Source organism: Macaca mulatta, chromosome 14 (assembly GCF_049350105.2).
Source record: "Macaca mulatta isolate MMU2019108-1 chromosome 14, T2T-MMU8v2.0, whole genome shotgun sequence".
In the NCBI taxonomy this organism is placed as follows: domain Eukaryota; kingdom Metazoa; phylum Chordata; class Mammalia; order Primates; family Cercopithecidae; genus Macaca; species Macaca mulatta.
The window spans coordinates 10,051,592-10,067,743 of record NC_133419.1 but is presented as its reverse complement, the minus strand read 5'-3'; the positions used below and the strand labels follow the sequence as shown (position 1 = coordinate 10,067,743).

The window sequence follows — 16,152 nt, the reverse complement described above, 5'->3', positions numbered from 1 at the left end:
CTGTGTTTTACAGCTGAGGAGGGGATTAAGTGATTGAGATGTGGGAAGTGCTTCGAATGGAGCCCAGCACAGATCAGCGAGCAGTGGACGTCGGTGCTCCCATGGACCCAGTGGGCTCAGCACTGCGCTGTCTGCACTGCAGTCATGGGTGAGCCTATGATGGCTTCCACTTGAGAGGGGAGCAGGCAAAGCAAGCACGCGAAGGTGCTGGGTGGCCACAGAGTGGAACCCTGCTGTGGGAAGAGGATGGGGGCTGCTTTACAAGAGAAAGGACTGTTCTTTTCTCTCTTTCTTTTCTTTTTTTTTTTTTTTGAGACGGAGTCTCGCTCTGTCGCCCAGGCTGGAGTGCAGTGACAAGATCTCGGCTCACTGCAAGCTCTGCCTCCCGGGTTCAGGCCATTCTCCTGCCTCAGCCTCCCGAATAGCTGGGACTACAGGCGCCCGCCACCACACCCAGCTAATTTTTTGTATTTTTAGTAGAGACAAGGGTTCACTGTGTTAGCCAGGATGGTCTCGATCTCGTGACCTCGTGATCCACTGGCCTCGGCCTCCCAAAGTGCTGGGATTACAGGCGTGAGCCACCGCGCCTGGCTTTCTTTTCTTTTCTTTTTTTTGAGACAGGGTCTTACTTTGTCACCCAGCCTGGAGTGCAGTGGTGTGATCACAGCTCACTGCAGCCTTGAACTCCTGGGCTCAAGTGATCCTTCTGCCTCAACCTCCCTTGTTGCTGGGACAACAGGTGTGCTCCATCATGTGAGGCTAATTTTTGGATTTTTTTGTAGAGATGAGGTCTCACCATGTTGCCCAAGTTGGTCTTGAACCCCTGGGCTCAAGCGATCCTCTTGCCTCAGCCTCACAAAGTGTTGGGATTACAGGTGTGAGCTACTATGCCAGGTCATGAAAGGACTTTTCTGAGAAATGGACAGTTGAGAGACCAGTATGGGATAAGGGGCCAGTCTTGGAAAGGGTGTGTGTGTGTGGTGTGTGTGTGGTGTGTGTGTGTGTGAGTATGAGTGTGAATGCATGTGAGAGCATGCTTGTGAGTGTGTGAGTGTGAGCATGTGTGTGTGACTGTGTGACTGTTAGTGTGTGAATGTGTGTGGGCGTGCAAGCATGTGTGAGTGAGCAAGTGTGTATGTGACCATGCAAGTGTGTGTGAGCGTATGGGTGTGTGAGTGTGTCTGAGTGTGTGTGTGAGCATGTGTGAATATGTGTGTGTATATGTGAATGTGCGAGTGTGTGAGCATGTGTGAATGTGTGTGTGACCATGAGTGAATGTGTGTGTGTGAGCATGCGTGAATGTGTGAGCATGTGTGAATGTGCGTGTGTGTGAGCATGTGTGAATGTGTGAGCATGTGTGAATGTGCGTGTGTGACCATGTGTGAATGTGTGAGCATGTGTGAATGTGCATGTGTGAGCATGTGTGTGTGTGAGCATGTGCATGTGTGTGAGAGCATGTGTGAATGTGTGAGCATCTGTGAGTGTGTGTGTGAGCATGTGTGAATGTGTGAGCATGTGCATGTGTGTGTGAGCATGTGTGAGCATATATGAATTGTGTGTGTGAGCATGTGTGAATGTGTGAGCATGTATGAATGTGCGTATGTGAGCATGTATGAATGTATGAGCTTGTGTGAATGTGCATGTGTGAGCATGTGAATGTGTGTGAGCATGTGAATGTGCATGTGTGTGAAAGTGAATGTGTGTGACCATGTGTGATGTGGGTGTGTAAGCATGTGTGAATGTGTGTGTGTGTATGTGTGAATGAGCATGTGTGAGTATATGTGAATGTGTATGCATGAATATATGTGAATGTGCGTGTGTGAACATGTGTGACTGTGCACATGTGTGAGCATGTGTGAATGTGCGTGTGTGTGACCATGTGTGAATGTGTGAATGTGTGAGCATGTGTGAATGTGCGTGTGTGTGAGCATGTGTGAATGTGCATGTGTGTGACCATGTGTGAATGTGTGTGAGCATGTGTGAATGTGCGTGTGAGTGTGTGACCATGTGTGAATGTGGGAGTGTGTGAGCATGTGTGAATGTGTGTGGGGAGTTGGGGAGGGTGTGACTCAGATATTTTGAGCTCCAGGCCGAGTGGTCGATGATGCAAAGGTGCTGAGTGGAGCAGAGCGATTGAGGAACCAGCGTGGCCAAAGTAGAGGGGAGGAGGAAGGATGAGGTCAGGGTGGTGAGGGGGCCCCTCTCCAGGGCCTTGAATGTCATGGTGAGTCACTGAGTCAAAGCACAGGGAGAAGCCACTGGAGAGCTTTAAGCCGGGCATGGCCGAGAGCCAGGCAGTGTCTGAATGACTCCTTGAGTGCTGGGTGGATGCCCCCTGGAGGAGGATTCGAGCCTGCAACCCAGCATGGCTTGGAGGCACAGGGCGAGGCACAGCAAGTGCCCCCCTGGAGCATGGGAGTGCCCGGGGAGAAGAGGAAGGGCGAGCTGGCCTGGTGTCAGGTAGTGGGGGTGGGGCTGGACCTCACTCTACAGTTGTGTGACCCCAGGCCCTGCAGGCTGCACTCTGAGTCACGGGGCACCTGGACGGGCACTGGGCAGATGGCCCTGGGCCCCACCCTTCCTGGCTCTGGCTTCCCACGGCTTCCTGCCACCTCAGTAGCTCTTTGGGACCACTCCCTTGGGCATTACTGCTAACTCTGGCTCCACTATTTCACCCTCAAGTGGTGGGTGGGGAGACGACCCTTTCTCAGACACTTGGGTAGGGAGGAGGGGTACCCTGAAGACCTAGCACCAGAGGGTCAGCTGCCCAGAAGGCTTTGGAGGCTGTGTTTTGTTTTTTGAGCCTGGGGCCTTGAATCATGTACTTACAGAGCTGGGCCCCAGCCAGGCCGCTGGGGTGCCAGGCGGAGCTCCAGGGCTGCCTCCAGCAGGGAGAAAGCCTCACTCTGACCTGCCTCTGGTTGGCTCAGGGCTCTTGCTGGATCTGGGCCCCCACCTGCCCTGGCCTCCCTGGCTTCCCCTTCCACCCAAATCCCAGAGTCCTCCTGCTTCTAGCCTTTGAGACTGAACCAGAGCTAGCTAAAAAATTCGAACCCAGGCCAGGTGCAGTGGCTCACACCTGTAATCCCAGCACTTTGGGAAGCTGAAGCAGGTGGATCAGCTGAGGTCAGGAGCTCCAGACCAGCCTGGCCAACATGGTGAAACCCCTGTCTCTACTAAAAATACAAAAATTAGCCGGGCGTGGGGGCACACGCCTGTAATCCCAGCTACTCGGGAGGCTGAGACAGGAGAATCACTTGAACCTGGGAGGCAGAGGTTGCAGTGAGCCAAGATCGCGCCATTGCACTCCAACCTGGGTGACAAGAGCGAAACTCCATCTCAAAAACCAAAATAAAACAAAAAACCCCCAAAAATTAGAGCCTAAAAGAGGAATGGGAGATGGAGTCCTTCCCAGCCCCACCTGCGTGGATGAAGAAGCCGATTCCCTGGGGAGGAAACAGAGGTTGACTGTGCTGTCCCTCTGTCTGTCTTTCTCAGCTTCTTGTCCACCTCTGGGGTCCCCATGCTGGGCAGCAGTGGACAATGAGCCCTCCCCCACTACCTTTTTTTTTTTTTTTTTTTTTTGAGACAGTCTCGCTCTGTTGCCCAGGCTAGAGTGCAGTGGCACGATTTTGGCTCACTGCAATTTCCACCTCCCGGATTCAAGCAATTCTTCTGCCTCAGCCTCCAGAGTAGCTGGGATTATAGGCGTGTACCACCATGCCCGGCTAATTTTTGTATTTTCAGTAGAGGCAGGGTTTCACCATGTTGACTAGGCTGGTCTCAAACTCCTGACCTCAAATGATCCACCCGCTCCGGCCTCCCAAAGTGCTGGGATACAGGCATGAGCCACCGTGCCCGGCTGCCACTGAGCCCCATTAAAAGCTGCAAGGAAGAGGTATCTGAGAAAGCCAGTTATTATGCCACTGTAGTCATAGCAAAATATGCAAACATTTAAAATATCTGTCAGCAGAAGGCTATTTAAATGATGACGAGATAGCAAGGTGGTAAAATACTACACAGCTGTTAAAAAGGTCAAGGTTCTGAACAGAAATGAAATGGACTGCAAAATATATTGTGAAGCAAGGAAGGTGTGTGGCTGTATATGTGGTTGCAGCCACTTATTACAAGCTCACACATGCAGCCATTTGTATCCTCAGGAAGGACACAGAAATTGCCTTTGGACAGGGGATGGGGACCCGGTGAAGGGATGGGAGACAATTTTTTTCTCTATACTCTTATGTGCTTTATTTTTTTTTTTTTTGGAGACAGAGTCTTGCTTTATCCTCCAGGCTGGAATGCAGGGGAGTAATCTCGGCTCACTGCAACCTCCAACTCCCAGGTTCAAGCGATTCTCATGCCTCAGCTTCCTGCCTGAGATTACATGTAGGCGCCTGCCATCACGCCTGGCTAATTTTTGTATTTTTTTTTAGCAGAAACGGGGTTTCTCCATGTTGGCCAGACTGGTCTCGAACTCCTGACCTTAGGTGATCTGCCTGCCTCAGCTTCCCAAAGTGCTGGGATTACAGGCGTGTGCCACGGCGTCCGGCCTCGATGTACTCTTGACATTGTTTTTCTTTTTCTTTTTTGAGACGAAGTTTCACTCTTGTTGCCCAGGCTGGAATGCAATGGCACTATCTCAGCTCACTGCAACCTCTGCCTCCTGGGTTCAAGTGATTCTCCTGCCTCAGGCTCCCAAGTAGCTGGGATTACAAGCATGCGCCACCATGCCTGGCTAATTTTTGTATTTTTAGTAGAGACAGGGTTTCTCTGTGTTGGTCAGGCTGGTCTCGAACTCCTGGCCTCAGGTGATCTGCCCGCCTTGGCCTCCCAAAGTGCTGGGATTACAGGCGTGAGCCACCATGCCTGGCTGACATTGTTTTTTTTTTCTTGAGACAGGATCTTGCTCTGTCACCCAAGTTGGAGTGCAGTGATGTGATCACAACTCACTGCAGCCTTGACCTTCCTGGCTCAAGGGATCCTCCCACCTCAGCCTCCCGAGTAGTTGGGACCATAGGCATGCACCACCATGCCCAGTTAATTTTTTAGTTTTTTGCACAGATGGGGTATTGCTGTATTGTCCAGGCTGGTCTCCAGGCTCAAGTGATCCTCCTGCCTCGGCGTCCCAAGATGCTTGGATTACAGGCATGAGCCACCACGCCCGGTCTCATTCTTGACGTTTTTGATCATGTGTATGTATCTGAAAAAAAATTTTAAGGGAAAAGTCCAAAGTAAAGGGACCACTTCCACCCTTTAAAGAACACCCCTGAACACCTAATTGAGCCTTGGAATTCCCGGATCTCAGTGTCAGCTGATGAGCGAAGCCCCTCTCCGGCCTCCCCCTCCTCCCCGCAGACTCTCTCTGCCTGACTCAGCTGAGTCGAGTCAGATAACCAGATGGAGGTGCAGCCAGGCTTGTCTGGAGTGACAGAATGTGAAAGCAATAGAGACACAGCCCTGCCCCAGAGGCCCGAGGAAGGGTGTGACTCAGATGTTGAGCAAGACAGAGGCCCTCAGTCACCAGGAGGTGAGCCCTTGTCACCACACTTGGCTAACCCTGAGGGAGCTGCTGGGCACGCACAGCACAGGTGCTCCTGAGGGATGCCTGTGACTGGGTGGGTATGCAAATAGGAACAAGCTTTGCCGAGTGGGCAGATGCTTGATATTATTATTATTTTAATATTATAAAATAATTTATTAAAATTCAGGAAGGGTTAGGTCAGGTGTGGCTCATGCCTGTAATCGCAGAACATTGGGAGGCTGAGTCACTTGAGGTCAGGAGTTTGAGACCAGCCTGGGCAATATGGTGAAAACCCTATCTCTACAAAAAATACAAAAATTAGCCAGGCGTGGTGGTGATGGGTGCCTGTAGTCCCTGGGGAGGCTGAGGCATTAGAATTGCTTGAACCCAGAGGTGGAGACTGCAGTAAGCTGAGATCACACCACTGTACTCCAGCCTGGGCAATAGAGTGAGTAAGACTCAGTCTCCCCAAACAAAAAGTAAAATAAAAAAAAATAATAAAATTCAGAAAGGGTTAGTATTTTTAATTCAGTATAGATTTTTTTTTTTTTGAGACAGAGTTTCGCTCTTGTTTCCCAGGCTGGAATGTAGTGACCTGGTCTCGGCTCACTGCAGTCTCCTCCTCTGAGTTCAAGCAATTCTCATGCCTCAGTCTCCCCAGGGACTACAGGCACCCATCACCACCATGCCTGGCTAATTTTTGTATTTTTAGTAGAGATGGGGTTTCACCATATTGGCCAGGCTGGTCTCAAACTCCTGACCTCAGGTGATCCGCCCACCTCGGCCTCCCACAGTGCAGGGATTACAGGTGTGAGCCACTGTGCCTGGCCCGGTATAGAATTTAAAAAAAACTTACATTTTTAGGTTCAAGGGCACACGTGCAGCTTTGTTATATAGAAAAACTCATGCCACGGGGGTTGGTTGTACAGATTATTTTGTTACCCAGGTATTAAGCCCAGTACCCAATAGTTATTTTTCCTGCTCCTTTCCCTCCTCCCACCCTCCACCCTCAAGCAGGCACCAGTGTGTGTTGTTCCCATCTTTGTGTCCGTGTGTTCTCATCATTTAACTCCCACTTATGAGGGACAACATGCGGTGTTTGGTTTCCTGTTCCTACATAAGTTTGCTAAGAATAATGGCCTCTAGCTCCATCCATGTCCCGCAAAGGACATGATCTCTTTCTCTCCTTTTTTTTTTTTTTTTTTTGAGATGGAGTTTCGCTCTTGTTGCAGGCTGGAGTGCAATGGCGTGATTTCGGATCACCACAACCTCTGCCTCCTGGGTTCAAGCGATTCTCCTGCTTCAGCCTCCCGAGTAGCTGGGTTGAGAGGCATGAGCCACCATGCCCGGCTAGTTTTGTATTTTTAGTAGAGATGGGGTTTCTCCATGTTGGTCAGGCTGGTCTCGAACTCCGGACCTCAGGTGATCCGCCCACCTCAGCCTCCCAAACTGCTGGGATTATAGGTGTGAGCCACCGCGCCTGGCCTTAATCCTTGATATTATTAATACTAAAGATAATAATCAGGCTGGGTGTGGTAGCTCACACCTGTAATCCCAGCACTTTGGGAGGCTGAGGTGGGTAGATCACCTAAGGTCGGGCGTTTGAGACCAGCCTGGCCAACATGATGAAACCTTATCTCTACTAAAAAAAATACAAAAATTAGCCAGGCACGGTGGCGCATGCCTGTAATCCCAGCTCTGTGGGGAGCTGAGGCAGAAGAATCGCTTGAACCCAGGAGATAGAGGTTGCAGTGAGCCGAGATTGCTCCACTGCACTCCAGCCTGGGTGATAGGGCGAGACTCCATCTCAAAATAAATAAATAAATAAATAAAAATTAATTTATTAATTAATGATAATAATCACCCCAGGGACATTTAATGAAGGCTTGCACTGGGCATCAGCACCTGGAATTCTGGCAACAACTCTGTGAGAGGATCACTCCCATTTCCAGAGGAATTTCAAAAGGGCTGAACAGCTGGCTGTGCTCCTCTGCTACTAATCCTGTGTGGTTTCCTGTGGGCTGGTCAAGCCCAGCTCACCTTGACCATGGGTGCCCCTTGCGCCTTGCACTCTTGCCCCACTGCCTTCTTTTAGTTGGCTCTGCCGCTTAAAAGCTGTGTGACCTTAGGCAAGTTACTTAACCTCTCTGTTTCCTCCTCTATAAAATGGAGCTAATCCATAGTCCTTATTTCATAGACTAGTCCAGAGCCAATAAGTTAGTAAGTGTAAAGCACTTATAACCATGCCTAGCTCAAGGGAAGCCCATGTTTGTTATGATGTCATTATTATGCCATATTTAATCAAATCTAAGAAGTTGACCAGACGTGGTGGTGCACGCCTGCAATCCCAGCACTTTGGGAGGTCAAGGCAAGCAGATTGCTTGAGACCAGGAGTTCAAGACCAGCCTGGGCAACATGGTGAAACCCCATCTTTACAAAAAATACAAAAGTTAGTTGGGTGGATGGTGGATGTCTGTGGTCCCAGATACTGAGGAGGATGAGGTGGGAGGATCCCTTGAGCCAGGGAGGTTGAGGCTGCAGTGAGTTGTGATTGCATCACTGCACTCCAGCCTGGGTAACAGAGATCCCGTCTCAAAACAAAAAACAAAAAAAACTAAGATGTCATCGATTATAAAAATGTCACTAAGAAAAAAGAATGCTGCCAGTTAACAATGTCCCAAGGTTCTTTCATCACTAGAATTTTTCTTTTATATTTCCCGAAAGAGCTCTGTTTGACTTAAATGTAGATTCTCATCATATATAATTCTCATGTACATATAAAAAGGATAATAGAAGCAAAATAAATTGGTTACCGTGTTCAGAAAACTCCTTCACATTTAGAGTCCGACTCGTGTGAATCATTTTTGGTCTGAGAGTCGTGATGTCTGTGTCTCCCTGCCACCTCCTTCTCTGAGCCCTTGAGAGTTCTACGGAGAGCAGTACTGCTCCAAACATTCCATAAAACAGCCATAAAACAGCCAGGAACTCTTAAGCCAGCTTTGCAACTGTGCAGAGGAAATGGAGCCGACTTTTCACTCTGCTTTGGGAGTGTCACTGACAGGCCAGGCATGGTGGCTCACCCCTGTAATCCCAGCACTTTGGGAGGCCAAGGCGGACGGATTGCCTGAGGTCAGGAGTTCGAGACCAGCCTGGCCAACATGGTGAAACCCCGTCTGTATTAAAAATACAAAAAAGTATCTGGGTGTGGTGGCAGGTGCCTGTAATCCCAGCTACTTGAGTGACTGAGGCAGGAGAATCGCTTGAACCTGGGAGATGGAGGTTGCAGTGACCCGAGATTGATTGCACCACTGCACTCCAGCCTGGGTGACAGGCAGAGCAAGACTGTCTCAAAAAAAAAAAAAAAAAAAAAAAAAGGCTGCACGTGGTGGCTCACGCCTGTAATCCCGGCACTTTGGGAGGCCGAGGTGGGCGGATCACGAGGTCAGGAGATCGAGACCATCCTGGCTAACACGGTGAAACCCCGTCTTTACTAAAAATACAAAAAATCAGCCGGGCATGGTGGCGGGTGCCTAGCTACTTGGGAGGCTGAGGCGGGAGAATGGCGTGAACCCCGGAGGCGGAGCTTGCAGTGAGCCGAGATCATGCCACTGCACTCCAGCCTGGGAGACAGCGAGACTCCGTCTCAAAAAAAAAAAAAAAAAAAAAAGGGAGTGTCACTGACACACTGACAAGCCTGGTTTCCTTTCCCTGGGGATTCCCACCATTTGGGTCCCAGGGCTAAAAAGGGCTCCACTTGCTCTAGGATTTCTTCCAAGCTGCTGACACTCTTCTGAAGGATTTGATGCTGGCGCTTTTGAGGCGTGGGTCCTGACAGTGATGTTGGGACTGCAGTTAGCCAGACAGCAACTGTACCAGGTAAACTCACTTCAGAGATGTAGAATGGGGACTGCGTGTGGCAGCTCACACCCTGTCATCTCAGCACTTCAGGAGGCCAAGGCGGAAGGATCACTTGAGCCTAGGAGCTCGAGACCAGCCCAGCCAACATAGCGAGACTCTGTCTCTACAAAATACAAGCAAAAGAATTAGCCAGGTGTGGTGGCACACACCTGTAGTCCCAGTACTCAGGAGGCTGAAGTAGGAGGATTGCTTAAGCCCAGGAGGTTGAAGTTACAGTGAGTTGTGATCTTGTAACTGCACTCCAGTTTAAGTCACAGATTGAGACTCTGTCTCTTAAAAAAAAATAAAAAAGTGAAATGTGAACATTAAGCATCTTGGAATAGATAAAACGTGCATAATTTCCAATCTTTATGCTGACCATACTTCCAGCTGCCTCACAGCAGTTGCACATTCTGTTCCTGCTGCCTGGAATACCCTCCCTTCCTTTCCACTTTGCTCTGTTAATCCAGCCATCCCTGATCTCATGCCTCCTCCAGGATGCCTTCCCTGATCATCCTGCCAAGGTCAGATCCCCTCCCCTTCATAGCACCTAGTACGGCTACAACAGTCTCGAGTGTATAGAGGATGGGCTGGGGTGAGGTCACAGGAGTGATGCTCTCCCTTCTGTCTGGGGTTCAGAGGAGGCTTCTTGGAGGAGCATCTGAAGCAGACCTCCCAGGCTGGGGATGTGGTTTGGATAAGTTTGAGAAACACTGAAGGGAAAAGAAAGGACACTGTAGTGAGTGAAGCTTGGCATTTGGGAAGATGGGTGTGTGGGTGCCCAGACTCACCATGCAAGGCCCAGAGCCCTTTTGAGGCCCCAGGCTGGGGTCATCCTCTCCAGTTTCAGTTTGAGAAAACAAGGCCCAGAGAGGTGAAGCGCTGTTCCACCACTGTCCATGGAGCCAGGGGAGCTGTGGGCCTTCCACCGCCGACCTCTGGGCTAGCCCTGCGGAGATGCTGGGAGGATGCAGGGAGGTGAGGTGGGGGCTGAGGTAGGACTCAGACTGCCCAGGCCCGCCTGCACCCGGAAGAAGGAAGCTGCACAGGGTGTCTGTGGCTGGCCCCGGGATCCCCCACTCGGGGACTTCCTCTTCCTCTCAGGGCAGGTGCAGCTGCCACAGCGAGACGGGCACCCTGACCCGGGCATGGAGGGGGGCAAGGGGCCCAGGCTCAGAGACTTCCTGAGTGGGAGTCTGGCTACCTGGGTGAGGGGAGAGGTGGCAGCGGGTTGGGGAGGGGAAGTGAGCCCCAGCCAGGGGCTGGTGTTGGGGCTGGCTGGGGGAGGGTTGGGTTCAAATGTAGGGGATGGAGATATGGTGGAGGGAGGCTGTAGTGAGGGAAGAGGGCCCAGAGGCACTTAGAGGACTGGTGAGAAGGGGTGCTTGGGCTCACTGGGGCACGTCGGAGGGGCTCAGGGTTCACTCTGCTGGTCAGCCGACCCCTCTGGGCTCCTCACAGGCGCTAGGACTGGCCGGGCTGGTTGGGGAGGCGGAGGAGTCGGAGGGGGAAGAAGAGGAAGAGGAGGAAGAGCGGCCCCTTTGGCTGGAGAAGAGGTTCCTGCGCCTCAGCGATGGGGCCCTGCTCCTCCGGGTGCTGGGCATCATGTAAGGGGCATTGGGCCAGGGAGGTGGCGGGGAAGGATCCGAGGGGAGGGGAAGTGGGTGGGCGGAGCCTGATGGGCAATGGGCGGGGCCTGTTGACGGGAGGCGGGTCCTCGATTCCACCTCCTGCCCATAGTGCCCCCACCTCCCGAGGGGGGCCTCGGATGCTCAGAGGCCTTGACGGACCTGCTGCCTGGCGAGTGTGGAACCTGAACCACCTGTGGAGCCGACTGAGGGACTTCTACCAGGTAAGGGGTCTCGAGCGAAAGGCGAAGACGGGAGGGGAAGGGGAGCCCCGAAAGAAGGCCCCTCATATAGTCTGCCCCTCTGCCTCCAGGAGGAGCTGCAGCTGCTGATCCTGTCGCCACCCCCAGACCTCCAGACACTGGGGTTTGACCCCCTCTCAGGTGCTCTTCCCATCCACCCCCTCCTGCCTCTGCCCCCGCACTACTCTACCTTCCCTGCCCCAGTTAACCCCTTGTGACATGTGCCTTGCAGAAGAAGCGGTGGAGCAGCTGGAAGGCGTTCTTCGGCTACTCTTGGGAGCGTCAGTACAGGTGAGCTGGGGGTGGGAAGGAAAGGCTAGGGTCGAGCTTTGGCGGCAGAGGAGGGAGATCCTGCACCAGCTCCCCTTCCTGTTGCCCCTCAGTGTGAGCACCGGGAACTCTTCATCCGCCACATCCAGGGCCTCAGTCTCGAGGTCCAGAGCGAGCTGGCCGCTGCCATCCAGGAGGTATTGAGACGGGTCGGCAGCCCAGACTGGTATGGCGCCTGGGACGCCCTTGCCGCACCGCGTCTTCCACTGAACTGTTCTCCTTGCGCCCCAGGTGACCCAGCCAGGGACCGGCGTGGTGCTGGCACTCTCTGGGCCAGAGCCTGGGGAGCTGACACCTGCCGAGCTGGAGATGCTGTCCCGGAGCCTGATGGGGACACTGTCGAGGCTGGCGCGGGAGCGTGACCTGGGGGCCCAGGTAGGGGCAGCAGGGGCATCGTGGACTCAGGCTGAGGAACTGGAGGACCATCAGGGGGCCGGTTGTGCAAGGGAGATGGAAGTTTGGGGCCCAGGCATGGGGTTGTGGTCTGAGGTCTTGGGCCATCGGGGCTGTCACAACCAGATGGCCCAAGACCCCAGACCACAACCTCATGTCTGGTGTTGTGGTTGGGGGTCGATGTGCAGAGGCATTGGATAAGTTAGTCCTGACCCTTGACCCCGGACCTACAGCGGCTGGCTGAACTGCTGCTGGAGCGAGAACCCCTCTGCTTGAGGCCTGAGGCTCCCTCTAGGGCTCCCGCCGAGGGCCCCTCGCACCATCTGGCCCTGCAGCTGGCCAACGCCAAGGCTCAGCTGCGGCGTCTGCGGCAGGAGCTGTGAGTGTGCGCAGCCTGGGAAGGGGAATGAGTGGAGAGGGGCAGATTAAGCCTGGATGAGACCCTAGCCCTGGTGGCTACAGGAGGGGCCACGCTTGGGAAGGGCTGGGGGTTGTGGGCCCCCAGACCCTCTCCAGCCTCCCCTTCCCTCCAGGGAAGAGAAGGCCGAGTTGCTGCTAGACTCCCAGGCCGAGGTGCAGGGTTTGGAGGTCGAAATAAGAAGGCTCCGCCAGGAGGTGCGCTCATATGCTCCCCGCCACCGCGGTGTTCCCTAACCTCCTCGCACCCGGTCCTATTGCCTCCCTCCCAACCCGGCTCCTTCCCGTCCCTAATCCCTCTGGCCCGCGGCTGGCTGTTCCCAGCTCCACACCGTCTGGCCCAGGCCCAGGCGCTGTCGGGACAGGCCAAGCGGGCCGAGCTGTACCGCGAGGAGGTAGAGGCGCTGCGGGAGCGGGCCGGCCGCCTGCCCCGCCTGCAGGAGGAGCTGCGGCGCTGCAGCGAGCGGCTGCAGGCGGCTGAGGCCTGCAAGAGCCAGCTGGAGGTGAGGCGGAGGCGGGGCCGCGGGGCAGGGCGTGCGCAAGGGGGCGGGCCAGGAGGAGGAGCGAGATTGGGTCCCGAGGGGAGAGAGGCAGATTCTCTGGAGGTGACAGTCACGGGTGGAGAAATGGGTGAGGACAAATTCAGGGAGGAAGCGTCTAGAAAAGGGCCTCCGGAGGATGGGGCAGGTGGAGGGGAGAGGCAGCCTTGGAAGGAAGGCGGTTCCTGGGGGGGAGGGGAGGGGCATGGACAGAAGGGCGGGGCCTGCACAAAGGGCGGGGCCGGGGTGGGGGAGAAAGTACCTGAAGAAACCTCGGAGAGAAGATGGAAGGGAGTGGCGGGGCCTAGAGACTGATGGGGTGCAGGGTGTGGGAGGGAGGCAGGGTCTGTGACAGGCCGAGGGGAAGGAGTTTGGAACCCTCAGGCCCTGGAGTGCATGAGAGCTGCATGGCTACCGGTTCTCCCTGCTCTCCCACCAGGAGGAGCGGGTGCTCTCAGGGGTGCTGGAGGCCTCCAAGGCGCTGCTGGAAGAGCAGCTGGAGGCTGCCCGAGAGCGCTGCGCCCGGCTGCACGAGACCCAGCGCGAGAACCTGCTGCTGCGGACCCGGCTGGGCGAGGCCCATGCGGTGAGGTCGCCAGAGTGATCCCAGCTGGGTTGCCCCATCACCCCGTGGCCCCATTGATTCCCTGGGGGTCCCTAGTGATTCCTGCAACCTCTGCTCTTGGTGACCTCTAGTGACCCTCCGACCTACACAGTCGGCCTGGCCATGGTGTGGAGGGCTTGTCTGACCCTACCCTTACCCCCAGGAACTGGACTCTCTGCGGCATCAGGTCGACCAGCTGGCTGAGGAGAATGTGGAGCTGGAGCTGGAGCTTCAGCGGAGCTTGGAGCCGCCCCCAGGATCCCCTGGGGAGGGTGAGGGACCCCAGTGGAGGGGTTTGGGTGGCGGCTGCCTGTGCTTTCCAGCAGGTGTATTGGGGAGAGCCTCTGACTTCCTCCCTTCCCCCACGCCTCTGGGGTGTGTATGTGAGGAGCCAGGCAGTAAGGGAGGAGTCCTGACCTCATCTCTCATCCTCAGCACCCCTGCCAGGAGCAGCCCCCTCGCTGCAAGATGAGGTGAGGGAGGCAGAGGCTGGGCGGCTTCGGACCCTCGAGAGAGAGAACCAGGAGCTTCGGGGGCTGCTTCAGGTGCTTCAGGGGCAGCCAGGGGGCCAGGTGAGTCCTCTCCCCATGGTCCTGGCTGGCCCTTCCCGTAGTCCCTCCCTGCGCCTGACTGTCCCTCTCCTATGCCCTCAGCAGCCCCTGCTGGAGGCACCGAGAGAGGACCCTGTGCTTCCGGTGCTGGAGGAGGCTCCCCAGACTCCTGTGGCCTCCGACCACAGTCCCCAGGGCTTGGCTCAGAAGGCAAGGGATGGAGGCCCCCAGGCCTTGAACTTGGCTTCCCCAGCATCAGACTCAGTGCTCAAGGGGTCAGCTGAGTGTCCCCAGGCACCTGATTCGGACCCACAGGAGGCAGAGAGTCCCCTTCAGGCAGCTACTGTGGACCCCCAGGCCTCAGACTGGTCCCCCCAAGAGTCAGACTGTCCTGTGGAGACACAGGAGTCCCCGGAGAAGGCTGGCTGTAGATCCTCTCTCCAGAGCCCTGCCTCTGTGGCCCCACCTCAGGGTCCAGGGACCAAAATTCAGGCCCCGCAGTTGCTGGGAGGAGAGACTGAGGGAAGAGAGGCTCCCCAAGGTGAGTTGGTGCCTGAGGCCCGGGGGTTGAGACAGGAGGACCCTGAGCACAAGCCAAGGCCTTCGGAGCCCAGCTTTGTGCAGCTGGAGGAGCGGGAGGGCCCCAACCAGGGCCTGGACCTGGCCACGGGACAAACAGAGGCCAGAGAGCATGACCAGAGGCTGGAGGGGATGGTCGGGAACCCAGCCTGGCAAAAACCACAGCAGAAGTCAGAAGGGGCTCTTGAGGTCCAGGCCTGGGAGGGCCCAGTCACGGGGGAGAGCCTGGCCAGTGGTGTCGCAGAGCAGGAGGCGCTCAGGAAGGAGGTGGCACAGCTGAGGAGAAAGGCTGAGGCCCTTGGAGCTGAGCTGGAAGCCCAGGCCCGCAAGCTGGAGGCCCAAGACATGGAGGCTGCCCGCCTCTCCAAGGAACTGGCCCAAGCGCGAAGGGCAGAGGCCGAGGCCCACCGGGAGGCAGAGGCCCAGGCCTGGGAGCAAGCCCGGCTGCAGGAGGCAGTGGAGGCTGCCGGCCGGGAGCTGGAGGCTGCGTCCCAGGAACGGGAGGCGCTGGTGGAGGCGCTGGCATCAGCGGGCCGGGAGCGGAGGCAGTGGGAACGTGAGGGGTCCAGGCTGCGGGCCCAGTCGGAGGCCGCCGAGGAACGGATGCAGGCGCTGGAGAGCGAGGGCCGCCAGCACCTGGAGGAGGCTGAGAGGGAGCGCCGGGAGAAGGAGGCCCTCCAGGCGGTAGGTCAGGTCGGGGCTCACAGCCGGGGTTGGGAAACAGGGTTCCAGGCTATTGGGAGTTACTGATTCCATCAGCAGCTGTTCAGTGGGTGCCCAGCACCAAGCTGGGGCTGGAGATAGAAAGGCCAAGACCAACCCTGCCTTCCAAAGGTGTGCCTGGCCTGGGGCACAGAGCCATGTCCACTGTGTGATGGGGCACTGTGGGAGGGGGTGAGATTGCCCAGTGCACATCTTGACTGTCTGGCTACAGCAGTCGACTCACCTCCACTCCAGTCCTCCTTCTGTAAAACAGAGGTGCTATTCCTGGCCAGCTGGGCCCGTCTTAGGGAGGACCTCGGGAGACAGTAGCTGTAAAGGTTCATGCCGGCAAGGGTATGTTGTAAGTGTTCAAGCACTGGTTATTCAGAGCCAAGTGCTACGAGAGCCCGTGGGAGGGTGAGCTGATGCCTAAGTGGAGGCAAGGAGGCTTTAGGAGGAGTGACCACAATATCACTAGGTGGGGAGGACGTATTGTCCAGAAGGAATGGCATGTGCAAAGACAAAGGCATTAAAGACGCTCAGGGGCCAGGTGTGGTGGCTCACACTTGTAATCCCAGCACTTTGGGAGGCTGAGGCGGGTGGATTACTTGAGGTCAGGAGTTCGATAACAGCCTGGCCAACATGGTGAAACCCCATCTCTACTAAAAATATAAAAATCAGCCTGGCGTGGTGGCAGGTGCCTGTAATCTCAGTTACTTGGGAGGCTGAGGCAGGAGAATTGCTTGAAC

The 16,152-nt window shown here is 55.3% G+C and overlaps 1 protein-coding gene and 1 long non-coding RNA gene across 18 annotated transcripts in view; one reads left to right on the top strand and one right to left on the bottom strand.

Moving 5' to 3' along the window:
• Positions 1–4,221: 4,221 nt before the first annotated feature.
• Positions 4,222–10,686, bottom strand: LOC114672237 (uncharacterized). 3 transcript variants are annotated; one of them, XR_013403649.1, is made up of 3 exons: positions 10,210–10,686; positions 9,589–10,131; positions 4,222–5,200 (listed from the first exon to the last, which is right to left on the bottom strand). It is a non-coding gene; the product is annotated as an uncharacterized LOC114672237 (long non-coding RNA). The 3 variants fall into 3 exon arrangements; XR_013403648.1 differs by having other exon boundaries at positions 9,589–9,711; positions 10,210–10,432; XR_013403651.1 differs by lacking the exon at positions 9,589–10,131 and having other exon boundaries at positions 4,415–5,200; positions 10,210–10,466.
• The window catches only part of CCDC88B (coiled-coil domain containing 88B), a 17,271-nt gene continuing 11,625 nt past the window's right edge, over positions 10,507–16,152 (top strand). For 7 of the 15 annotated variants that reach the window (XR_013403608.1, XR_013403610.1, XM_077962460.1 and 4 more), the window contains exons 1-14: positions 10,507–10,626; positions 10,880–11,025; positions 11,159–11,270; positions 11,360–11,429; positions 11,521–11,579; positions 11,672–11,755; positions 11,850–11,993; positions 12,245–12,390; positions 12,545–12,626; positions 12,773–12,931; positions 13,407–13,553; positions 13,735–13,843; positions 14,007–14,143; positions 14,228–15,385. Coding sequence is in view for 11 of the 15 variants with exons in the window: in XM_077962460.1 (XP_077818586.1) it covers positions 10,567–10,626; positions 10,880–11,025; positions 11,159–11,270; positions 11,360–11,429; positions 11,521–11,579; positions 11,672–11,755; positions 11,850–11,993; positions 12,245–12,390; positions 12,545–12,626; positions 12,773–12,931; positions 13,407–13,553; positions 13,735–13,843; positions 14,007–14,143; positions 14,228–15,385 (2,613 nt within the window). In the remaining 4 variants the exon portion in view is untranslated. Of the gene's footprint in view, positions 10,627–10,711; positions 11,026–11,158; positions 11,271–11,359; positions 11,430–11,520; positions 11,580–11,671; positions 11,756–11,849; positions 11,994–12,244; positions 12,391–12,544; positions 12,627–12,772; positions 12,932–13,406; positions 13,554–13,734; positions 13,844–14,006; positions 14,144–14,224; positions 15,386–16,152 lie in introns of those variants that run through there. The other 8 variants (XR_013403607.1, XR_013403609.1, XM_077962459.1 and 5 more) reach the window with 2 other exon arrangements.